Source organism: Carettochelys insculpta, chromosome 3, assembly GCF_033958435.1.
Source record: "Carettochelys insculpta isolate YL-2023 chromosome 3, ASM3395843v1, whole genome shotgun sequence".
Classification (NCBI taxonomy): Eukaryota; Metazoa; Chordata; order Testudines; family Carettochelyidae; genus Carettochelys; species Carettochelys insculpta.
Window position 1 is genome coordinate 128,775,215 of NC_134139.1, and position 18,701 is coordinate 128,793,915.

General features: G+C 41.6%; 1 protein-coding gene across 5 annotated transcripts in view; it reads left to right on the forward strand.

The window, feature by feature from the left end:
- Positions 1 to 18,701, forward strand: part of HACE1 (HECT domain and ankyrin repeat containing E3 ubiquitin protein ligase 1) — a 124,844-nt gene that overhangs the window by 19,410 nt on the left and 86,733 nt on the right. For 4 of the 5 annotated variants that reach the window (XM_074990820.1, XM_074990817.1, XM_074990818.1 and 1 more), the window contains 4 exons: positions 416 to 512; positions 6,503 to 6,604; positions 9,360 to 9,466; positions 15,348 to 15,594. In XM_074990820.1, the coding sequence (XP_074846921.1) occupies positions 416 to 512; positions 6,503 to 6,604; positions 9,360 to 9,466; positions 15,348 to 15,594 (553 nt within the window). The remainder of the gene's footprint in view (positions 1 to 415; positions 513 to 6,502; positions 6,605 to 9,359; positions 9,467 to 15,347; positions 15,595 to 18,701) is intronic. The other variant, XM_074990819.1, reaches the window with a different exon arrangement.

Consider the following 18,701-nt stretch of genomic DNA (forward strand, 5'->3'; position numbering starts at 1 on the left):
CTCTAAGAACTCTTCCGATGTAAAAGTAGCATTAAAAATGCCTATATTTTTCCTTGTGCGTGGTAGTAAACTTGGGAATCATCGAATGGATTTAAAGGTTACTTCTGGTCACAGTGTTCCTGCATGGATAGCAGAAAGCTCCCATCCAGGCTGGCACTTGTAGTATATCTTTGTAATAGGTTGGAGAATAGCCATTTACGCATATGTCAGAGGAGCCAGAAAAGAGGTCCTGTTCATGCTGTGTTTCTGCTTGTGGGTTCTTGTAATGTAACTTCATGGATTTCATCTAGAATATTTTGTGGTTTAGGAATCAAAGTTTGGAAGAAACACCTGTTGTGTTGTTAATTAGCTATTTAATGTAGACAATTTATTCATGGGCTAAATATTTTTTGTAAACTTTCTGTGTTTAATGTAGCCATGGTCAAAGGGACACCGCACAAATCCTTTTGTTGAGAGGAGCCAAATACTTACCAGACAAAAATGGAGTTTCACCACTGGACCTCTGTGTACAGGTACAAATTTGCTTTACATTAATAACTTTTGCATACAGTTGATTAGAATGATTTTTTTCTCCTTTTTGTTTCTTGTGTTTAGAGAACTTTTGCTTTGTATCTAGATAAAGCAGACAGTCTTGTAGCACTTGTACAAGACTGCTTCCAGACTGCTTGCTTTGTTTTGTGAAGCTACAGACTAACACACCTACCCCTCTGAGACTATTTACCATGCAAAGCGCTTTGTTTCTAGATGTCAGAAATCTCTTTTGAGGAATTTCTGGGAAGCAGCTCCACCTTGGTCTTCTGGTTTGATTGCTTGGATGAGTTCAAAATAGCACACATGCTGTTTTTGTGTATTAATTCACCTAACCATTTTATTCTTCCAAAAATTAGATTGTAGCAAGAACATACAATCTAGATCAACTGAGCTTTACCTTACTAGGTAGGCATACAGAAGACTGATGCTTCTAGCTGTTCACAAGATCAGGGTCTAAAAGAAGTAAACTGGCAGGTATTCAGTTACTTTCTTCTTAAAGGCCACATTTATTCAGACCATTAATTACATCATCTTGAAATAACATGTTTCTCTCAGGTGTTCATGTGTGAACTGCTGAAACAGCTAAGAGCCAAAGGCCTGCGTAAGAGTAACTTATTACTTCAAATATTTTGCTGACTTATTACTTCAAATATTTTGCTACTCAGTAGATTTTGCTACTGAGTTCTGTTTTTCAAAGGTATTGCGATCTTTACATCCATGTCTCTCTATTTTAAAAAGAATGAGGATGTTATGACTTTGTTTTTTTATGTTTAGATTTTATTTCCAGCTGCCATGCAAGTTTTGTCAGTAGCCCTGTAAGGTTGTATGTACAGTAGTGAGTATCCAGTAACTCCAGTGACCAGTCTATTTTGTTTGACAAGACAAAGGTTCAAGATTCAGAAGGTTAGATATACTATTTCTGAGTCATCTTCAAAGCTAGGCAAGGTCTCTTGTTGCCTCTATCTTCTGGAGACTGTGCAGATTTATATCTCATCATCTACAGTTGACAAATAGCTACAAGTATTAGGCAGCAATTCTGTTAATCATGCTTCTGGAATCCTTTAAAGGTTTAACCTGTAATGTGTCTTTTAGTTGATGAAGCTCATGTAGGGGTCCCAGGAGTGTGTCGCGTCACATTTGATTATCTCTGGTGGTATACCATCCTGACCAGGGGCCTTTCCTGCTGCAATGCTGTCGATGGCTCTCTTCAGTTCATCCACAGTCAGTTCTTGATCCAGTTCGTCCATTACTGGTAGGAGCTCAACGGCATCGAGGGCTGCATCAACCACAACATTCTCGCGTGAGTACAGCTCGGAGTAGTGCTCAACCCAGCGCTCCATCTGTTTGGCTTTGTCAGCAATGACTTCACCAGATTTGGATTTCAGAGGTGCCATCTTGTTCTGGGTGGGTCCTAATGCCTTCCTCATACCCTCGTACATTCCTCTGAGATTACCAAAGTCGGCACAGGTCTGGATGCTGCTGCATAGCTGGAGCCAGTGGTTGTTGGCACAGCGCCTGGCTGTCTGCTGTACTGTTCTTCTGGCCTCTCTAAGTGCTTGCTGGGTACTCTGGCTCGGTGAGCGTTTGTACTCCAGGAGTGCAGCGTGCTTCTTTTCAATGACTGGAATCATCTCATCAGAGTTAGCTTTGAACCAGTTGTTCGTGTTTCTAGCTCTTCTTCCAAACACTGACAAGGCCGTGTTGTAACCCTACATGAGCTACTGTGCCTGTGCTGGAAAGAGGGTGAGGTTCCACAGGATATGCCAGATGCTAACATTGTAACGTTGTATAAGAACAAAGGAGACAGAAGCGACTGCAACAACTACTGTGGAATCTTCCTCCTAAACGTCACTGGTAAACTGTTCGCTCGCGTCATCCTTGGCAGACTCCAGAAGATTGCTGAGAGGGTGTACCCCGAATCGCAGTGCGGATTCCACGCAGAGAGGTCTACCGTTGACATGGTCTTCTCTCTAAGGCAGCTGCAGGAGAAGTGCAGGGAGCAGAGGAAGCCACTCTACATAGCCTTCATCGACCTGACCAAGGCCTTTGACTTGGTCAGCAGGGATGGTCTGTTCAAACTGCTCCACAAGATAGGCTGTCCTCCACGGTTACTCAAGATGATCCAGTCGTTCCACGAAGACATGAGAGGAACCATCCAATATGACGGCGCGTTATCGGATGCTTTCGGAATCGGGAGTGGCGTCAAACAAGGATGCGTGCTTGCTCCGACATTGCTTGGGATCTTCTTCGCACTCCTCCTGAAGCATGCCTTTGGATCTTCAACAGAGGGCATCTTGCTGCACACAAGATCTGATGGGAAACTCTTTAATCTTGCACGGCTGAAAGCTAAGTCTAAGGTGCGGGAAGTCCTCATCAGAGACATGCTGTTCGCAGACAACGCTGCTGTAGTGTCTCTCACAGAAGACCAGCTTCAAAAACTACTGGATCAGTCCTCCAAAGCGTGCAAGGACTTCGGGCTTACCATCAGCCTAAAGAAGACAAACGTACTCGGTCAGGATGTTGCTGAATCCCCATCAATCAGCATTGACAACTATATGTTAGAGGTCGTCCACGAGTTCGTTTACCTCGGGTCCACCATCACTGACACCCTGTCGTTGGACACTGAGCTAAATAGGAGGATCAGAAAAGCAGCCACAACTCTGTCCAGACTCAGCAAGAGAGTGTGGAATAACAACAAGCTGTACACTCACACCAAAATGCAAGTCTATAGAGCCTGCATCCTCAGCACCCTCCTTTATGGCAGCGAGACTTGGACCCTGTATGCCCGCCAGGAAAAGAGGCTGAACGTCTTCCTCTTGCGCTGCCTGAGGCGCATCCTTGGAATATCATGGAAGGACAGAGTGACCAACACCGCCGTCCTCGAGCAAGCTGGAATCCCAACCATGCACACCCTCCTCAGGCAGCGGCGACTCCGCTGGCTTGGCCATGTCCACAGGATGAGTGGTGGAAGGATTCCAAAAGACATCCTGTATGGTGAGGTAGCCTCTGGCAAAAGACCTCCCGGACACCCCCAGCTGCGCTACAAAGATGTCTGCAAGAGACCTCAGAGAGGTAGACATCGAGCTGGACAACTGGGAAGAACTAGCAGACAACCGCAGCAGATGGAGGCAGGGGTTACACAAGGGCCTTCAGAAGGGCGAGATGAGGATCAGACAGCTAGCAGAGGAGAAGCGAGCGCACAGAAAACAGAATAAGGACTTGCCAGACACCCACCACGTCTGCAAGAGATGCAGCAAGGACTGTCACTCTTGTGTGGGTCTTCATAGTCAGAATAGATGCGGTAAATGAAGTCCTCAATTGAAACTTTAAAGGGTGCGATCCATAGTCTATGCAGACTGAAGGATGCCTACTGACTGACTACTGACAGTTGATGAAACATAAGATCAGATTGGGAGAGCTTATGTTATACCATTAAACATATGTAAGATTATCTGTAAGCGGAAAGTTTTGACATTGATTAGGAAAATTAAACAATAGCTGATTTGTTTCCACCACAGTAGGTGGAATTTACATAGTGTAACTTAAGTGAGTAAATCATACACTAATATCCCAGAGGTAGGAAAGAGTATGGAGGATGTTGCTGTCTCTAGGACAGCACTGTATAAACTGTCTAGAGGCTTTAAGATGCTTTTTAAAGAATGCCTATGGTCCATCTGGTTTGGTATTCTATCTTGTACACTGGGCAATGCCAGATACTTCAGAGGGAATGCAAAAAACAGGTGTTCTCCTTGTCATCCAGTCCCACTAGCTGTCTGTCTGAGGCCTAGGGATATGCAGGGGTACATCCCTGACCATCTTAACTAATAGCCATTACTGGACCTATTGCCTGTGAACCTTTCCAATTCTTTTTAGAACTCTTACATTTTATATGCTTTTAAATATCACGCTAGGACATCCTTAGCAAGTGCATTTCCTATGTGGTTGTCAAAACTCTATTTCCTTACTTGACGATTTTAAATGGAGTTAGGAAGGGCGCGATCCATAGTCTACGCAGACTGAAGGATGCCTTGGATTTCATTACTGCTACTGGTTTCTCTTGCTCAGTATTAATAGTTCTGCTTTGGCAGCTCAAACCCTTAATTTTTGAAAGGGGAGTGGTTGCTGCTGCTCCGGTGCATTTTATTCTGAATACAGTAAACCTTCAATTTTTATGGACCCTGATTTAGCAGACTTTGGGAACAACAGGAAAGGATGTCCGTTGTTCCCAGAGTCCACTGGGGTTTGTAAAATCTTAAATCTTCCACCCACCACCAAAAAAAAGGGGGAGACTTATCGCTGCCATAGACTGCACCCTGGTGGGAGGAGCGCATGGCGGCTCTGGCAGCAGCTCCTGCAGGCCACAACGTGGCCCCTCTGGTGGCACGTGGTGGGCGCCTCCATGCGCAGTGAGGTAGCTGCAGCTGTGTGCAACAAGGTGCCATTAGCCATTTGCAGTGGGTGCTTCCAGCCATGTGTAGTGGCAGAGTCTCAGGTATACAGCAGGATCTCAGCCAGGGCAGGGTCCAGGGGCTCCTCCAGTGGTGGCTTTGGTGAGTGGTAGGGTATTTTTTTGTGTTTTTGTTGTTTTACTTTATTTTTGGGGTTTTTTTGTGGTGGGGAGGATTGGGGCTGGGGGATGTGAGCAGTAAACCCTCGCATTTAATGGACTTTCGGGAGTAACGAACATTCTCCCCCCCCCCATTAGTCCGTTATACAGTAAACCCTCCATTTATCATTCTTCTCTCTCCTCTTCTGTTCTCAAGCTCCTCACTCCCATGTAAGAAACCAGATTGCAGGACTGAAACTTCTTTTTAGACCCTTCCAATAGCCAGCTAAACTACTGGGATTGTGTATTCTCGGCTGAGTGAGTCATGAAAAGAAAGCAAACTGGGGATTCCTCTAATATGTGTCGCCTCTTATTTTGTACATTTTCTTCATCACAGCAGCATATTGGACATTACCGGATAGCTGAAGTACAGTCCTCTGTGGGCTGACAGCAACTTGGGCTGTGTTGTTGTGCAACTGCTCAGTTTTGGGGGCACTGTTTTGTCTGATTTCTAAAGTACTATTTACTGCCTTTTTTTAAGAATCCTGGCTGGTGAGCTGTGTGTGTTTGTTTTTAATTATTTGTGATGCGGGACCTTGAGGATTATGTGTTGATGTGAAGCAGTTAAGGAAAATGAGGGTTATAAAGACCAGTGTTGTTAATCTAATTTTTTTAAATTTAAGTGAAGCATAAGTGCTTTTGATTGGTAGGGAAATCAAAAAGTCATCTATTGTGGATTTCCTGAAACAGAATAAGAGATGTGATACAACTCAGAACTTAAACTTTTGGGAAGTTCGTTTCCAAACCTGACATCTCGGGTACCTATGTAGTCATGATGCTTTGATTTTTCTTGTCCTGTATATTTTAACTTGTTTTATGTCATTTATTGGACTGTTCTTTTGCCAGCATCAGTTGGATCAAAAAATTGTTTACCATAAGCTTGTGATTTAGGCATCTTTAGCTAAGGCATCTTAACGCTCTGTTTTGGGAGATGAGTTTTTGGAGAGCAACCAGCGATAATACTAATGACCAACAAATGTCAATACAGGAGCAAATTCTCCTATGCTTTGTGTATAAATTTTGTTTTGTATTCTTAAATTATCAGTTGAAATGGCTGCTGGAATATAAAATTATGGTAGTTTCTTGGAGAGGACATTTTCTCACTTTCTCTTCTCAAAGTAGTCGCTTAATACATGAGCATTGATTTATCTATATTAACAAAAAGTCCGCTCAACACTTAAAGCTGACTTTTTTTATTTAACTTGAAAGTCTTCAGTTCAAAATTATGACCTGAGTCTTTTTTGCTTTTGCTCTTTAATATTGATTCGTGAGGATAGACTGCCTGACTATAAGTTTAAGTATATTGTGCTTTGTTTTTAAAATTGTTTTATAATATTTGTTTGCTTTAAAAATCCTGTCTTACAGGGTGGCTATGGAGAGACTTGTGAAATTCTAATACAGCATCATCCTAGACTCTTCCAGACAATTATTCAGATGACCCAAAATGAAGATCTACGGGAAAATATGGTAATATATTTTTATATGCTGTGTCTGCAAGTGTGTGTCCCCACAAGTTACCTAAAACGATGTTCTTCTCTGTTTACTTCTTTACCTTCCCTGTAATGTAAACATCTAAAACTAAATTACCCAAATTGTGACATTGCACTGACGTTGTCACATTACAAAGTGTGTTTAAATCTGAATTTTTTTGTTTACATGTAGCACCTCAATGATGAATAGAGACTTCCAGCAGTTCTGGCGCAGAAGCCACTAAACGTGGCAAATTCTACATATGCGTGTGTGCACTCTCTCTTAACAGAATTTCATATTTTGATGTTACATTTTTTCTTTTTGTTAAGAATAGGAATTTATTTTCCTACTGATTTTGAAATTTGTTTGCTAATCACAATCATGTATGTGACACTAACATTTGACTCCATCATTAATGTTAATATGCTACTTGGAACTTTCATATAAATTTTATTATTTTATAGATTTAAAATACAATTTTGAAAATAAGTGACCTTGATTTGGACACTATCTAATGTTAAATGTTTAGGTAATTTATTTTTAAACTGGTATTGCTAAAAATGAATGCAAACTAAATTTACATTCTAGAAGGATACTATTTTTTGGTTGTACCACTTAAATGAATTACAAAGCACAATATGGTGGTAAAAGTGATAATGACAGTTACTCCAGGCAGGCATTCTAGAATTCACTACTCATAATGTTAAGTAGGAGAGAAATAAAATTGATACGCACAGACCAAACACCTAAAATAACTGCACTGGAATCCTTAAAGAGCTTTATAAAAATAAAATTGCCAAGAATATATGTGCATTTTGGTATGCAATGTCAAAGTGTGTTGGGAGGAGATCGTGCGTGTGAGAGAGACAGTACCGTAGTCTGTAAGAGTAGCCTTTACAATAGGTTGTATCTCCCTCTTCCAGCACTGTTGGGACCTGAGTGGTCCTGAACAAGGGAATTTGCTGGAAGAGGGGAGGTCAGGCCGGCTGTGTGGAGAGAAGGGTCGGGTGGGGAGGTCAGGCCAGCTTTCCTGCATCAGGGGTCCTTGCGATTGCCTGATAGCTGGCAGGGCTCAGTGCCCAGCGAGCTACCTGCTGCAGGGCTCCCCCAGCCCTGGGGTTTCACAGCTGCAGGCCTGGCCTCCACACAGTGGGGTAGCCCTCCTAGGTAAGGTTTCTAAAGAAATGGCAATGGTGAAGAGAAAGATGAGTTGCTATAAGATTTCAGCACATAAAGTGAACCAAGAATATTGTGGAAGACAGGAAAACAAAGCTCAGGGAGCAACAAGTGATCAGGTAAAAAGGGGGCAGGCCAATAGTAATGGAGAGGTAGCTGTGTTAGTCTGTATCCTAAAATAAATAATTAGTCATGTAGCACTTTAAAGACTAACAAAATAATAAGGTGATGAGCTTTTATGGATCAGATCCACTTCATATTTGGAGATTGTGCTGTATTGGGAATAGTGTGAGGTCAAGAAAACTGAAAGCAAAATAGCTTGTTCATTTAGCATTAACATTGATTTGGATGATAACGGTGGGAAGTTGTATTGGACTGAAGAGAGCCAAAAACTTAGCTGGAGGAGAAATTAATGTGATTAAAAAGTAGCATCTAGGATTTCAGAAATGGTGGCTAGAAGTTGGTTTGAGGAAAAGCTTTTTTTTGGTAGGGAGAGGGTGATCTAGGAGTATGACCGAAGAGGACAAAAAAGGAGAAATAATAAGGGATAACAGCAGGCATAAAAGGATGTAGCGAAGAGCACAGATGGAAGAATTACAGGATGTTTGTGTCTGGGGAAATGTCTAAGCTCCTGTTAAAGTTCTTTAATGGGGAAGAGGAGAGAGGAGACTGAAAGAATTGGGGGTTAGCACAATTTGGACTTTATCCAGTGGAGCTCATCACTTTTTGAATTAGACTAGAGGTAGCGAAATGTAGGTTGAGATTCAAGATTTGGGATCAGCCAAGCTATCAGTATAGCAGTATAGGGACAGCAAAGAAACAAATCAAGAAGACTTAATCATATTAGCAGAGTGGTGAAGCTTATGCTAGGCTTGAATGTGCCTCTTACATGTTCACGTTCTAAAATTTACTTGATTGATTTTTGTACAAAAATGGTACTTTGCTGATTGATGAATTTTATTAGTACTTTGAGAGCATTTGTTCATGCTATATTTGCAGGTCATATTGTACAAAAACTAATTTCTCATTGAATAGATTTTGGCTACGTCCACACTAGAGTGATCTATCGACAGAAGTTTCTGTCAGAAGATAGCTTCCAACAAAACTTCTGTCGACAGATTGCGGCCAGTCTGTCAAGTAGATTGAAAGAGCAATCCACTCTAACTGTGTGTGGCCTGAATGGCGAGCTGGAAGCACAGCAGACAGGGCTGCCTGGTGTTCTGGAAGCCCTGTCTATCGACAAAGGGTAGACGGGATCTGTCAACAGAGGCATTCTGCCTCATGGGGGAGTGGTAGAATGCTGTTGGCAGAAGTGCATCACTCTGTCAATTTACTGTTGGCAGAACGCCTTGAGAATGTGGATGCTCCGTGGGCTTGTTGACAAAAACTGTCTAGTATAGGTATAGCCTTTTAGTTTCACAGTTCTTATTGAGTTTTAGTTGCTAATTGTGAAACATTCGTCAGGAACCCCACAGAAACAGTAATATGTGTGTGCCTAAATGTAACTGTCATGTTTTAGATTAGTCAATAAAGAACACTTAAAATGCGATGTTACTGTCTATTTTACCACATCCAGTTGCGGCAAGTTCTAGAACATTTGTCCCAGCAGAGTGAAAGTCAGTACCTTAAGATCCTAACAAGCCTTGCCGAAGTTGCTACAACAAATGGTCACAAACTACTTAGGTAAGTGTCCAAATATACAAGTTAGTCAATAATGAAAAATATATTTAACAATATTTAGTTCTACTTGTTTTCAAGAACAGATTATTTATTCGAGTGCTGTCCATGTGGGTGCTCCATGGTAGGTGGCGGGCTTGCCCTGCAACGCAGCACAGAGGCTTTTCCTGAGCAGTATTGAGTGAGGCTGCACATATGCTATCCATAGTGGTGCAAATGACAGGCACTGGGATAGTGCACACAGCCCTGCTCTCTCCTCAGTTCCTTCATCACTACCCTCCAGCTGCATGCGGAGCCCAGCATTCTCCTCTCTCCTCAGACCTAGAGTTAGGAAATAGGCTATAGTTGGAACTATGTATAAGAGCAAATAGCTATCTGTAGAACGCATTCATTTTGAGTTATTTTAAAAAAAAATTGTGTGCGTGCATGTGTCTGTGCGCATAAGAGAGAGAAGACCAGAAAGGATGGACCTTCCCTCTCAACAGTTTCACTTCCCTCATGCCTAGTTCATGGATGTGACTGTTTAGTACTTTTTTTTAAATTAAATGTGAAGAACAACAGTAAAACAGATTTAAGTGATAAAGAATACAACTATGTCCCTGACACTGGGGTTCAAAAAATGTTCAAAGTGCCAGGACCCTATGCCCACTTCTGATGGGCATTCCAAATGTATTTGGTGTCTTAGAGAAGCACATATGTCTCATGTCTGAGCTGTAAGGGCTTATTGGCAAGAGCCACGGAAGATTGGGAGGCAAGACTAAAAATGCTCCTGTTTGGAAAAAGTGCTTCAGCTGCTGCCTGAGTCAGTTTCAACCCTGGGCAGTGTCCCTTGTATCCAGGATGCTCCCATTCTAAGACTTTCCCTCTAAACTCCCCGTCAAGAGTGAGCACTGGGGACAAACCAGGCACTTCAGGCACACACAAGCTCAAGTCCACTGCTGGCTCAAAACCTAAAAGCTGCACTTCAGTAAAACTGGTTTCTGTGCCCATGACACTGGCAGTACCTGAAGCGACGGCATGGCCATTACCAACACCAGCAGACCACAGGGAGGCTGCTGGCCCAACTGCGCAACCGGCACCTGTAGAATTACAACAATTACTGGTGCCGTATGCTTTCCTGGCACCGTGAGAGCAAATTGGAAAAAATGCTGCTGCAGTGGCTTTCACCCACAGGACCATGCAAAGCCAGGGCTAAAACAAATAAATATGACCCTGGGTCATTAAGCAAATCACCACAGGGGCATTATGTTGCATTCCCCAGTCCACCCCACCACAGGAATACTATTTGTGGCTGTCGCCATTACTACAAGTCCCCAAGGCACTATTTATTCACCTCGTTGTTACTGCTGTGCATATCACAGGGACTGCTCATCCAGAAGGTCTGGTCAATTTCCAGAAGCCCTTCTATCACCACCTTCTAGAGTCAATAAATATTTTGACTGCAGAAGGGCTTTCTTCACAACGTTGTCCCTGAGTGTAACCCAAACAAAATAGGAAGAAGAGTTCTTTTGAAGATGGGGTTTATTTTCAAAAGAGCTGCATCTGTGCTGCTTTTTTCTTTTCAGAAGAAGCCCTTTTGAAAGGAGAATATGCAAATGAGATTCCAGATATGCAGATAAGGTGCAGATTAACATACCTCCTTCGAAAGAAGAGTGCATGTTCAGACACAGCTTGGATGTTAGGCCATATCCTTCTAAATAAACAGGATGTGATTGTTCAGAAAATCATCCATTGCAGAAAGATCAAAGGGAGTGCCTCTGTAAGCCCAGCCTATATCGAGACTCATATCTATATGCATAGTGCACTGCTATTTGGTCCGAAACAAGCCATTGCTGGTGTTTCCGATGGCACATTCCATGAAATCTGTAGCAACACCCACAGCCATTCTAAAGGGAGTGCCCTTACAGTACATTTGTCGTGCAGCCACATGGTCCTCAAACCACATGTTCATGGCGCACTCTATTATAGTCCCATGCAGACAAAGATGTGGCGGTAGGTCAGGCAGTACTGTCCATGTAGACGTACTGAATCAAAACCCACCATCCAACTAAGGGGGATACTGCTCCACAGTTACCTACTGTGGAGCACCCATGGGGACAGCACTTGGAGAAAGAGAAGTTACTCACTTTGTGCATTAAAGATGGTTCTTCAAGATGTGTGTCCCGGTGGGTGCTCCCCATCCCGCCTGCCTCCCTTCTGCGCAGCGCAGCAGAGATGGTTAGAGTATCAGTGAAGTAACTGAGAAGAGAGTGAGGCTGTGCATGCTATCTCTAGTGGCATGAACGGCATGTGCTGTGTTAGTGCATGTGCAGCCGCACTTAATACTGCTGATGAAAAGTCTCCGTGCTATGGTGCTGGGAGAGCCCAATTCCTACTGGGGAGCACGCATGGGGGGGCACACCTCACAGAACCATTGTTACTGCCTGAAGTGAATTACTTCTCTCTCCACCTGATTTGTGGTCAAACTGGCATGCAGACAAATCAATTAATCATACTTGATAGAAACATTTGAAGAAAGATCAAGCCAATTGGGCTTTCAATTTGCATTTTAAAAGAATCTTTTTTGAAAGGCTCTTTTAAAGAAACAGTACAGGGATTTTTTTTTTTTTTTGGTGGCTATCAGGTAAGTTTTATAATATTGGAGGTGATGGTGGGGTGGTCTTTGGTGCTAAACTAGGATCTAGTGGAGTTTCCTGCCACCTTTTTTGTTTTTACTCTTGGCTTATATTCATTCTTTGAGCTTTTCACTAAGTCCATCTTTAGCATACATTCGTCATGGGCTAGTGAATTGCATTTGCTGCATCAAAATCACCTACATTTAACTTTAGAACAGATTCTGCAAACTCTTAAGCTGTCAGCTAAACTGTGAAAGCTCTATACCAGCTCCTGGCCCTTTCCTGCTGTCTGTTTCCTAGTCATCTCATGCACACATTTTTAATCTAACCTTGTGTCCCTATGTGGATAACTGCATGTCTTTAGAATCCTTAATGGTTACTTCATCTGCCATTTTTATGTAGTTTACCTAAAACGTGTTGCTTCATGTTCCTTCAGTTAATTGTCACCCTAATACAAGTGTCTGTAAGGCAGGAGTACGTTGTATGAGAGGATACCCTTATCTGCCTCATTTTGCTTCTATTTTCTAACACCAGCGTTTTTCTTAAGTCTGAGTCCTGTATGGCCTTTTATGCCACTGCCCCCAACTTCATGTCTGTTGCTATCTTCATTCATTTCTTTAACACTGCTATTTTATGTCCCTATTCTTAAGATTGATTTTCTGCACATTAATGTTAGTCTTGTTGCATGCTAGTGTACTCACTTTGGTGACTGATAATTACACTGGCTCCTTGTGTGTTACAGAACACCATTCAAAGAAGATATTTGTCTTTGTAAACCTACTTAAATGTGTTGGCAGGCTCGAGTCCCTGGATGTGTCTGCTGACACCTAGTAGAAGGTGTCTTCTTTGAATTTGCTATAAGAAGCAGCCTCTGCCATTGTCAATCTCTTTGCTGACCCTTTCCTCGTCTTACGCCATCCTTTCTTTTGTGCGCTGTCTTTCATTGCTTGTATGCAGCATGTAGCGTGTTATGAGACAGAGCCTGACCTTGTGAGATGGTGGCGGAGCATAGGTTGCTGCATTCTGCTTTCTTGTGGCTTCTGCAGCTGTAATGAGTATGGGAGGGCCCAAACTCTCCTGCGCTAGGACCCCTTAAAATCCTCAACGTTGTGCTCCTTAGGGGAGGAGGTATGGAGAAAGGGGTGCAATGGGGGGAGACTACAGAGCAGGGGCAGGAAGTGGGGGAATCGGGTGCAGAAGGGGCTGGGCTTGGGTACAGAGGATGCTGGGACTCGTGCCAGCAGCCGTTTGCAGATCAGATTATGGAACTGCTCAGGCCATAGATGTTCTGCAGGCCATGAGTTTGAGGCCTCTGCACTAGGCTATGGGGCTCATCCACAAGGATGGATGAAGTTTGTCTTAGATAATTTAAAATGTGCTCAGAATGGTGGCTAGATAGAAATTGCCCAAATACTACATGTGCAGTTATGTCTTCAGCCTTAGGTATCCCCAATTTTGAACCTGTAAATTTGTTTTTAATTTAGCGGGGGAAAATGTAGTCATGCTAATCCTAGTATATCAAAAAACTCCCTCAGCCAAGTTTGAATAACAGCAGGCATGTGAACTGTACCACTTTTCCTAAAAAGGTGTTAAGTGAAATTCTCCTAAAATATTTTAGTACCTTTTATTTGAAAACATCAGTCTTTAAAAAATGAAGCTTTCCCTGTGCTATGTTTGGACAGTGGTTATTTTGAGCGGGGTATTCCATTTCCTCATCCCTTGTCTTGAGAGGTGTAGCAGAAACCTTGAATTAAGTGCTTATTTCGAACTTTGGTGCTGTTTGCACAAATTGAATAACTTATTTCGAGCTAGACATGCAGTCTAGACATAACTTCTGTCTACTACAGTGCTTCATATACTTTCGGACCTTATGTTCCTTGAACCAATTTTACATGTGGTCTGGGTGGCTTAAGTTACCATTGTTTAAAAATGTTTGCTATATTTCATGTTAGATTGGCAAACTGTTTTAAGAAATATTGAGAACTTGCTCACATGGCATTTTAATATCAATTGTTCATATGCTATGGAGCAACCTATGTGATAACACTAATATTTGCTGATTCAGTAACCTAGTTGGAGTACTATAACACCTTTTAAGATTGTAGATGAGAAGGTATATGGCTGCTTATAGCCCTGTCACCATGCACCTCTCAAAAACCAGAGGGAATAATTTATTGTATGAGTTCTCAACCTTTCCTCCTGAGGCACTCACCCTCCCATCAAACCAAATGTAGTCCACAGCCCACCTTTGTGTGTGTCTGTGTGTATAAGCCAGGGCCAGTGTTCAGGTTTGGCAGTTACCTGGAGGTTGTATAAAGCTAAGTTGCTCAGGCTTTGGTTTCATCCTCCATTTGGGGGAGACAGGGGAATGGCTTGGGTCCCTGGGCTTTAGTTCCATGTAGTGGGGCTTTGGCTTTCTGCCCCTGGAAACCTGCTCATGGCTCCCCAGAGGACTCTAGGACTTTGGCTGAGAATCACTCATTTATTGTATTTGAATGCCAACTCTGACTTATAATGCTTACATTTTAATATTGGTTAGATAGTAAGTCAAATTTCTATAAGCTGTTAATACTGTGCTATGGTGTCTTCAGATTTTTTTTATAGATGACAAGCATCCTTTTTAGCACACTTGAAAAATTTTTGAACCGTGGTTCTATAGCTTGTTAACAGAAAGCAATCTGAGCGTGACTGAATCTGTGCGCTTTATATTATTACAGTATTACATGAGGCAAGGTACTAATTAATATGCTGTGCATCGCTTGAGGTGTTTTTAGTGGAAGCAGTATGATTTCTATTATCCTTGTCTATTTGCTGATAAAGGCAGATGGATCTAATTTAATGCCTTCAGCACAATACTTAAGGGACTTTAGCAGAGTACCTCTTTAGCTGGCACTGTTCTAGCAAGAGGCTGAAAGATAGTTTCACATTGAGAACATCTTTCTTCGAAGTCATCTTAGTTTTATGATTAGTTAGCATCTTTTACCCATGATTCAGAAGTGGCATAGGTATACACAAAACCAACATACCTAAGAGTTTGTATTTGCAATTTTTAAGCTAGTGCAAAATAGCTGAAATTTAAATAAGGTTAGAAATCACTAAAAAATACAGCAGATGTTCTTTGACCTCTTGGGCAGGGGAGGACGTCCATCACTTGTTAGTCCATGTGTGTTGGAGAGCTTTAAATACCCAAATATTGAGCTCTGTTTACTCCTTTATATACTGAATCATTTGATTTACAGAACAAATATTTAAAACATCTTTTTTTCCCCCAGCTTGTCAAGTAACTATGAAGCGCAAATGAAGAGTCTCTTAAGGATCGTGAGAATATTTTGTCACGTCTTTCGCATTGGCCCATCTTCTCCCAACAATGGAAATGACATGGGCTACAATGGAAATAAAACTCCGAGAAGTCAGGTGTTCAAGGTCAGAAAAGTATATGACGTTGTTAGGAAGATAGACGTTAAAGAGATGAATTTCAGAAAGCATACATTCATTAATCAGACATCACGTGAACAGGACGTAAGTTTGGTTGATACCAATATCTGCTTTTAAGTTAGGCCCACCTCTTTACTTTTTGTCTAATTTTTTAACATTAGATTTTTTTTTGACTGACTTACATCTTATCTTTAATTTTTCTTTTAAAATTTTTCCTACTAATTTTATGTCATTTAGAAGTCCTTTTTATGGTTTAAATATAAATGTTTTTATTTTGTTAGACTTTGGTTTTCATTTGTTTTTAGATTTACTAGTGTAGCTTGTCATTTTAATACATTAATACAGTCTAGTATATTTCTTAATGGGAATCCACAATATGATAACTAGAGATTTCAGATTATCACTCTCCTTTTATCTGACTTCTCAAGTTAGGTTAAATTAATTTAGTCCAGAGTCTGTTTCTTTTCACTTTCATCACCAAGTCTTTTTCTGAGCTAACCTTGTTTAAGAACTTTCAACCAATAACTTCATTATTTAATACTTTAAAGCTTATTTTTCTACGACCTTGAAACACCTGCACAAAATTCTGGTTAATGAAAAGTCTCACCTCTGAACTTATGTAGTTCATGCACATAATGGTATTTGAGGAAACTGAAAAACTTGCTATTCTGTTTCGTAAAGCATTCCATTTAAATTCCACTAATTTTCTTTTCAAAATACTTTAATTACGAAGAAATTGATACATTTTTTTTGATATGAAACTCACGTTAGCATTGAACTATGTAAGTATGTTGAGAGATGAATGTATTGTTAGAACCAAAGGAAAATACTCAAATCAAATCTTGTAACTATTAATTTTGTGGAACAGTGTCTCCTACTGGAAATGAGAGAAAATATATAAATCTGTGTGCAACAGACTAATTCTTGATAGTAAAGTAGCCTTAGTCCCTTTTTTCAGTGGACTTCACTGGGAAATATGAAATCAATGCAGAAGAAATATTGCTAATATAACTCAAGCTTTTTCTTACAACTGAAATATTACAGTTGAATAACTTGATATAGCTAATCTCTGCTGAAACAGTGCCCTCCTTTGTTGTTATCAAAGACTTAATGGTGGAGTGCTGTGAAGGTTTGTATTGCTATGGTCACGTTGCTTTCCCAAAATATGTGCTGTAAAGCAAACGTATATTCCCAAAGATGCGAGTTTAATATATTTAACTATTTATGGTACTAACATAGCTAAGTTTTAACTTGCTAATTAGCAAAAGTGAGAATTGCATAATAGGCCTGTTTGTTTTTAGTGAAGTTTTATCTGCATTTGGAAACCTTAAAATTTGGAAAAAGGATTCTGCCTTGGCTTGTGATGGTTTTTCTGTTAAGATATTTTAGAACTCATTTAATTTTTACTTTCTGATATTAACCTTCATCTCCAGTTTAGTATTTTACTTGACCAGCAGTGGATAAAGCTAGTTTAAAAATCTTCAGTGTCATGTTGCAAGTAGCATGCTCCTTTTCAGAGTCTCAGTATTCTGATAGCTGAGCTGGTGGGAGCTAGGTAGTATGATGTCTTCTGGAAGCCAGTCTTTAATCCTTCCTTAAGCATGTGGTGGTCCGATCACTTTAATCCCTTCAGAGCGCATAACATTTCTTACAGTAGTCTGTGTGTGCCAGGTGGCAGTGCTTATTGTTGCAAGTGGAGGCTGTTGAAGACCTGTCAGTTGAATAAAAATGCATGTATTTAATATATTTTAAAATATTTATAAACCTTCATTGACATTCTGGATCTGCAGAACTCAACTGCAAAACTCCTGTTAACTTCAGTGGAGCCAGAATTGATTGATACATGTTAAGTACAAGCATCTGAAGTAAACACAGTGGGTGCAAAGTTACTGCCACAAGTCTAAATATAAATCAGTACAGTAAAATTGGTGGTGTTTGCCCCTGTACCAGCTGGAAAGCTCTATAAACCGGCATTTCTGATCTTCATTGAAAGTCCAGTTCTTAGTCGGGAGGCTGGGGACTGGGAGGCTTCCTTTCTGGCTTTGTGTACTCCCTAGAATTGGTGACATGTTCCTGCTGCTCCTAGGCAGAGAAACGGCCATGGGGACTTGGTTTGCTGCCCCTGTCATGTGCGCTGGCTCTTCTGCTCCCTTTGACTGGGGACCATGGCCGAGAGGAGCTGTTGGGATAGCACTTTTGGGCAGAGGCTGTGCGCAGAACTGTCTAGCCACATGTCTGCCTAGGATCAGTGGGGACATGTTGCCACTTAAGGGAGAGTTGCCCAAAGTGAGGTGTCATCAGAGCCCCTCCCATGCCTCAGCTCCCGGCCCTGAGTCCTTTCCTGAACCCAAACTTCCTGCCTGAGCCAGCATCCTCTTCCACGCTCTGAGCCCATTAGCCATAGGCTGAAGCCCACTTATGTACCCCAAACACCACATCTTCATCTCCACTGCAGAGCCTGCATTCCCAGCTGAAGCCCTCACCCTCTGCCGTACTCAGCACCCTTCTCCAGATCCCCTGTCTTTATCCCAACCTGTCATTTCTGGCTACACCCCAGAGGCCACAGTCCTAGACCTCAGCCTATACTTCCTCCCACATTTCGTCCACCTCCCTCTGTCCGGATCCATGCTCCAAACTCTTGGCTAACCGAAATGTTTGATGAATCTGCATCTTCTATTTCCCCAACATGTCAGGTAACAGAGTTTTTACTTGATGTAGGTAAAATAAGCACAATGTCAAATCATATTAAAGTATCTTCTGTTGTACCCTGAATTTCCTAAATGTGGCAATTGGTTTGTAAGTTTTAAAGGCAACGATCCATAACTTAAGAGTCTGCCACCTGGATTTACAGTTTAGGATTCTCTTCCAGTTGATTTCTAACTTTTATGACTGCTTTTATAGAAGTAGCAACTTTTGTAGTTGGTTTTCAGACCATTGGGACTTCTTTGGTGCACCCAGGAGTGAGAAGAGCTAATGCAAGTGATGAATGCTATGTATTCACTTGAACCAGAATCACTGGAAGCTCAGATGTTGTTTCCATAATAGTGTTCCCTCTTATAGGTAGGTGAAACCACTGTGTGCCCTTTAAGGAAAAGGTAGCCCCAGAAACTTCCTTCTTGAAAAACCACCTTCCTGTGCCATGCTGTGCTGTAGAGCTCAGTTGCAGGCCTGGGTATAAAAGAGAAGCAGGA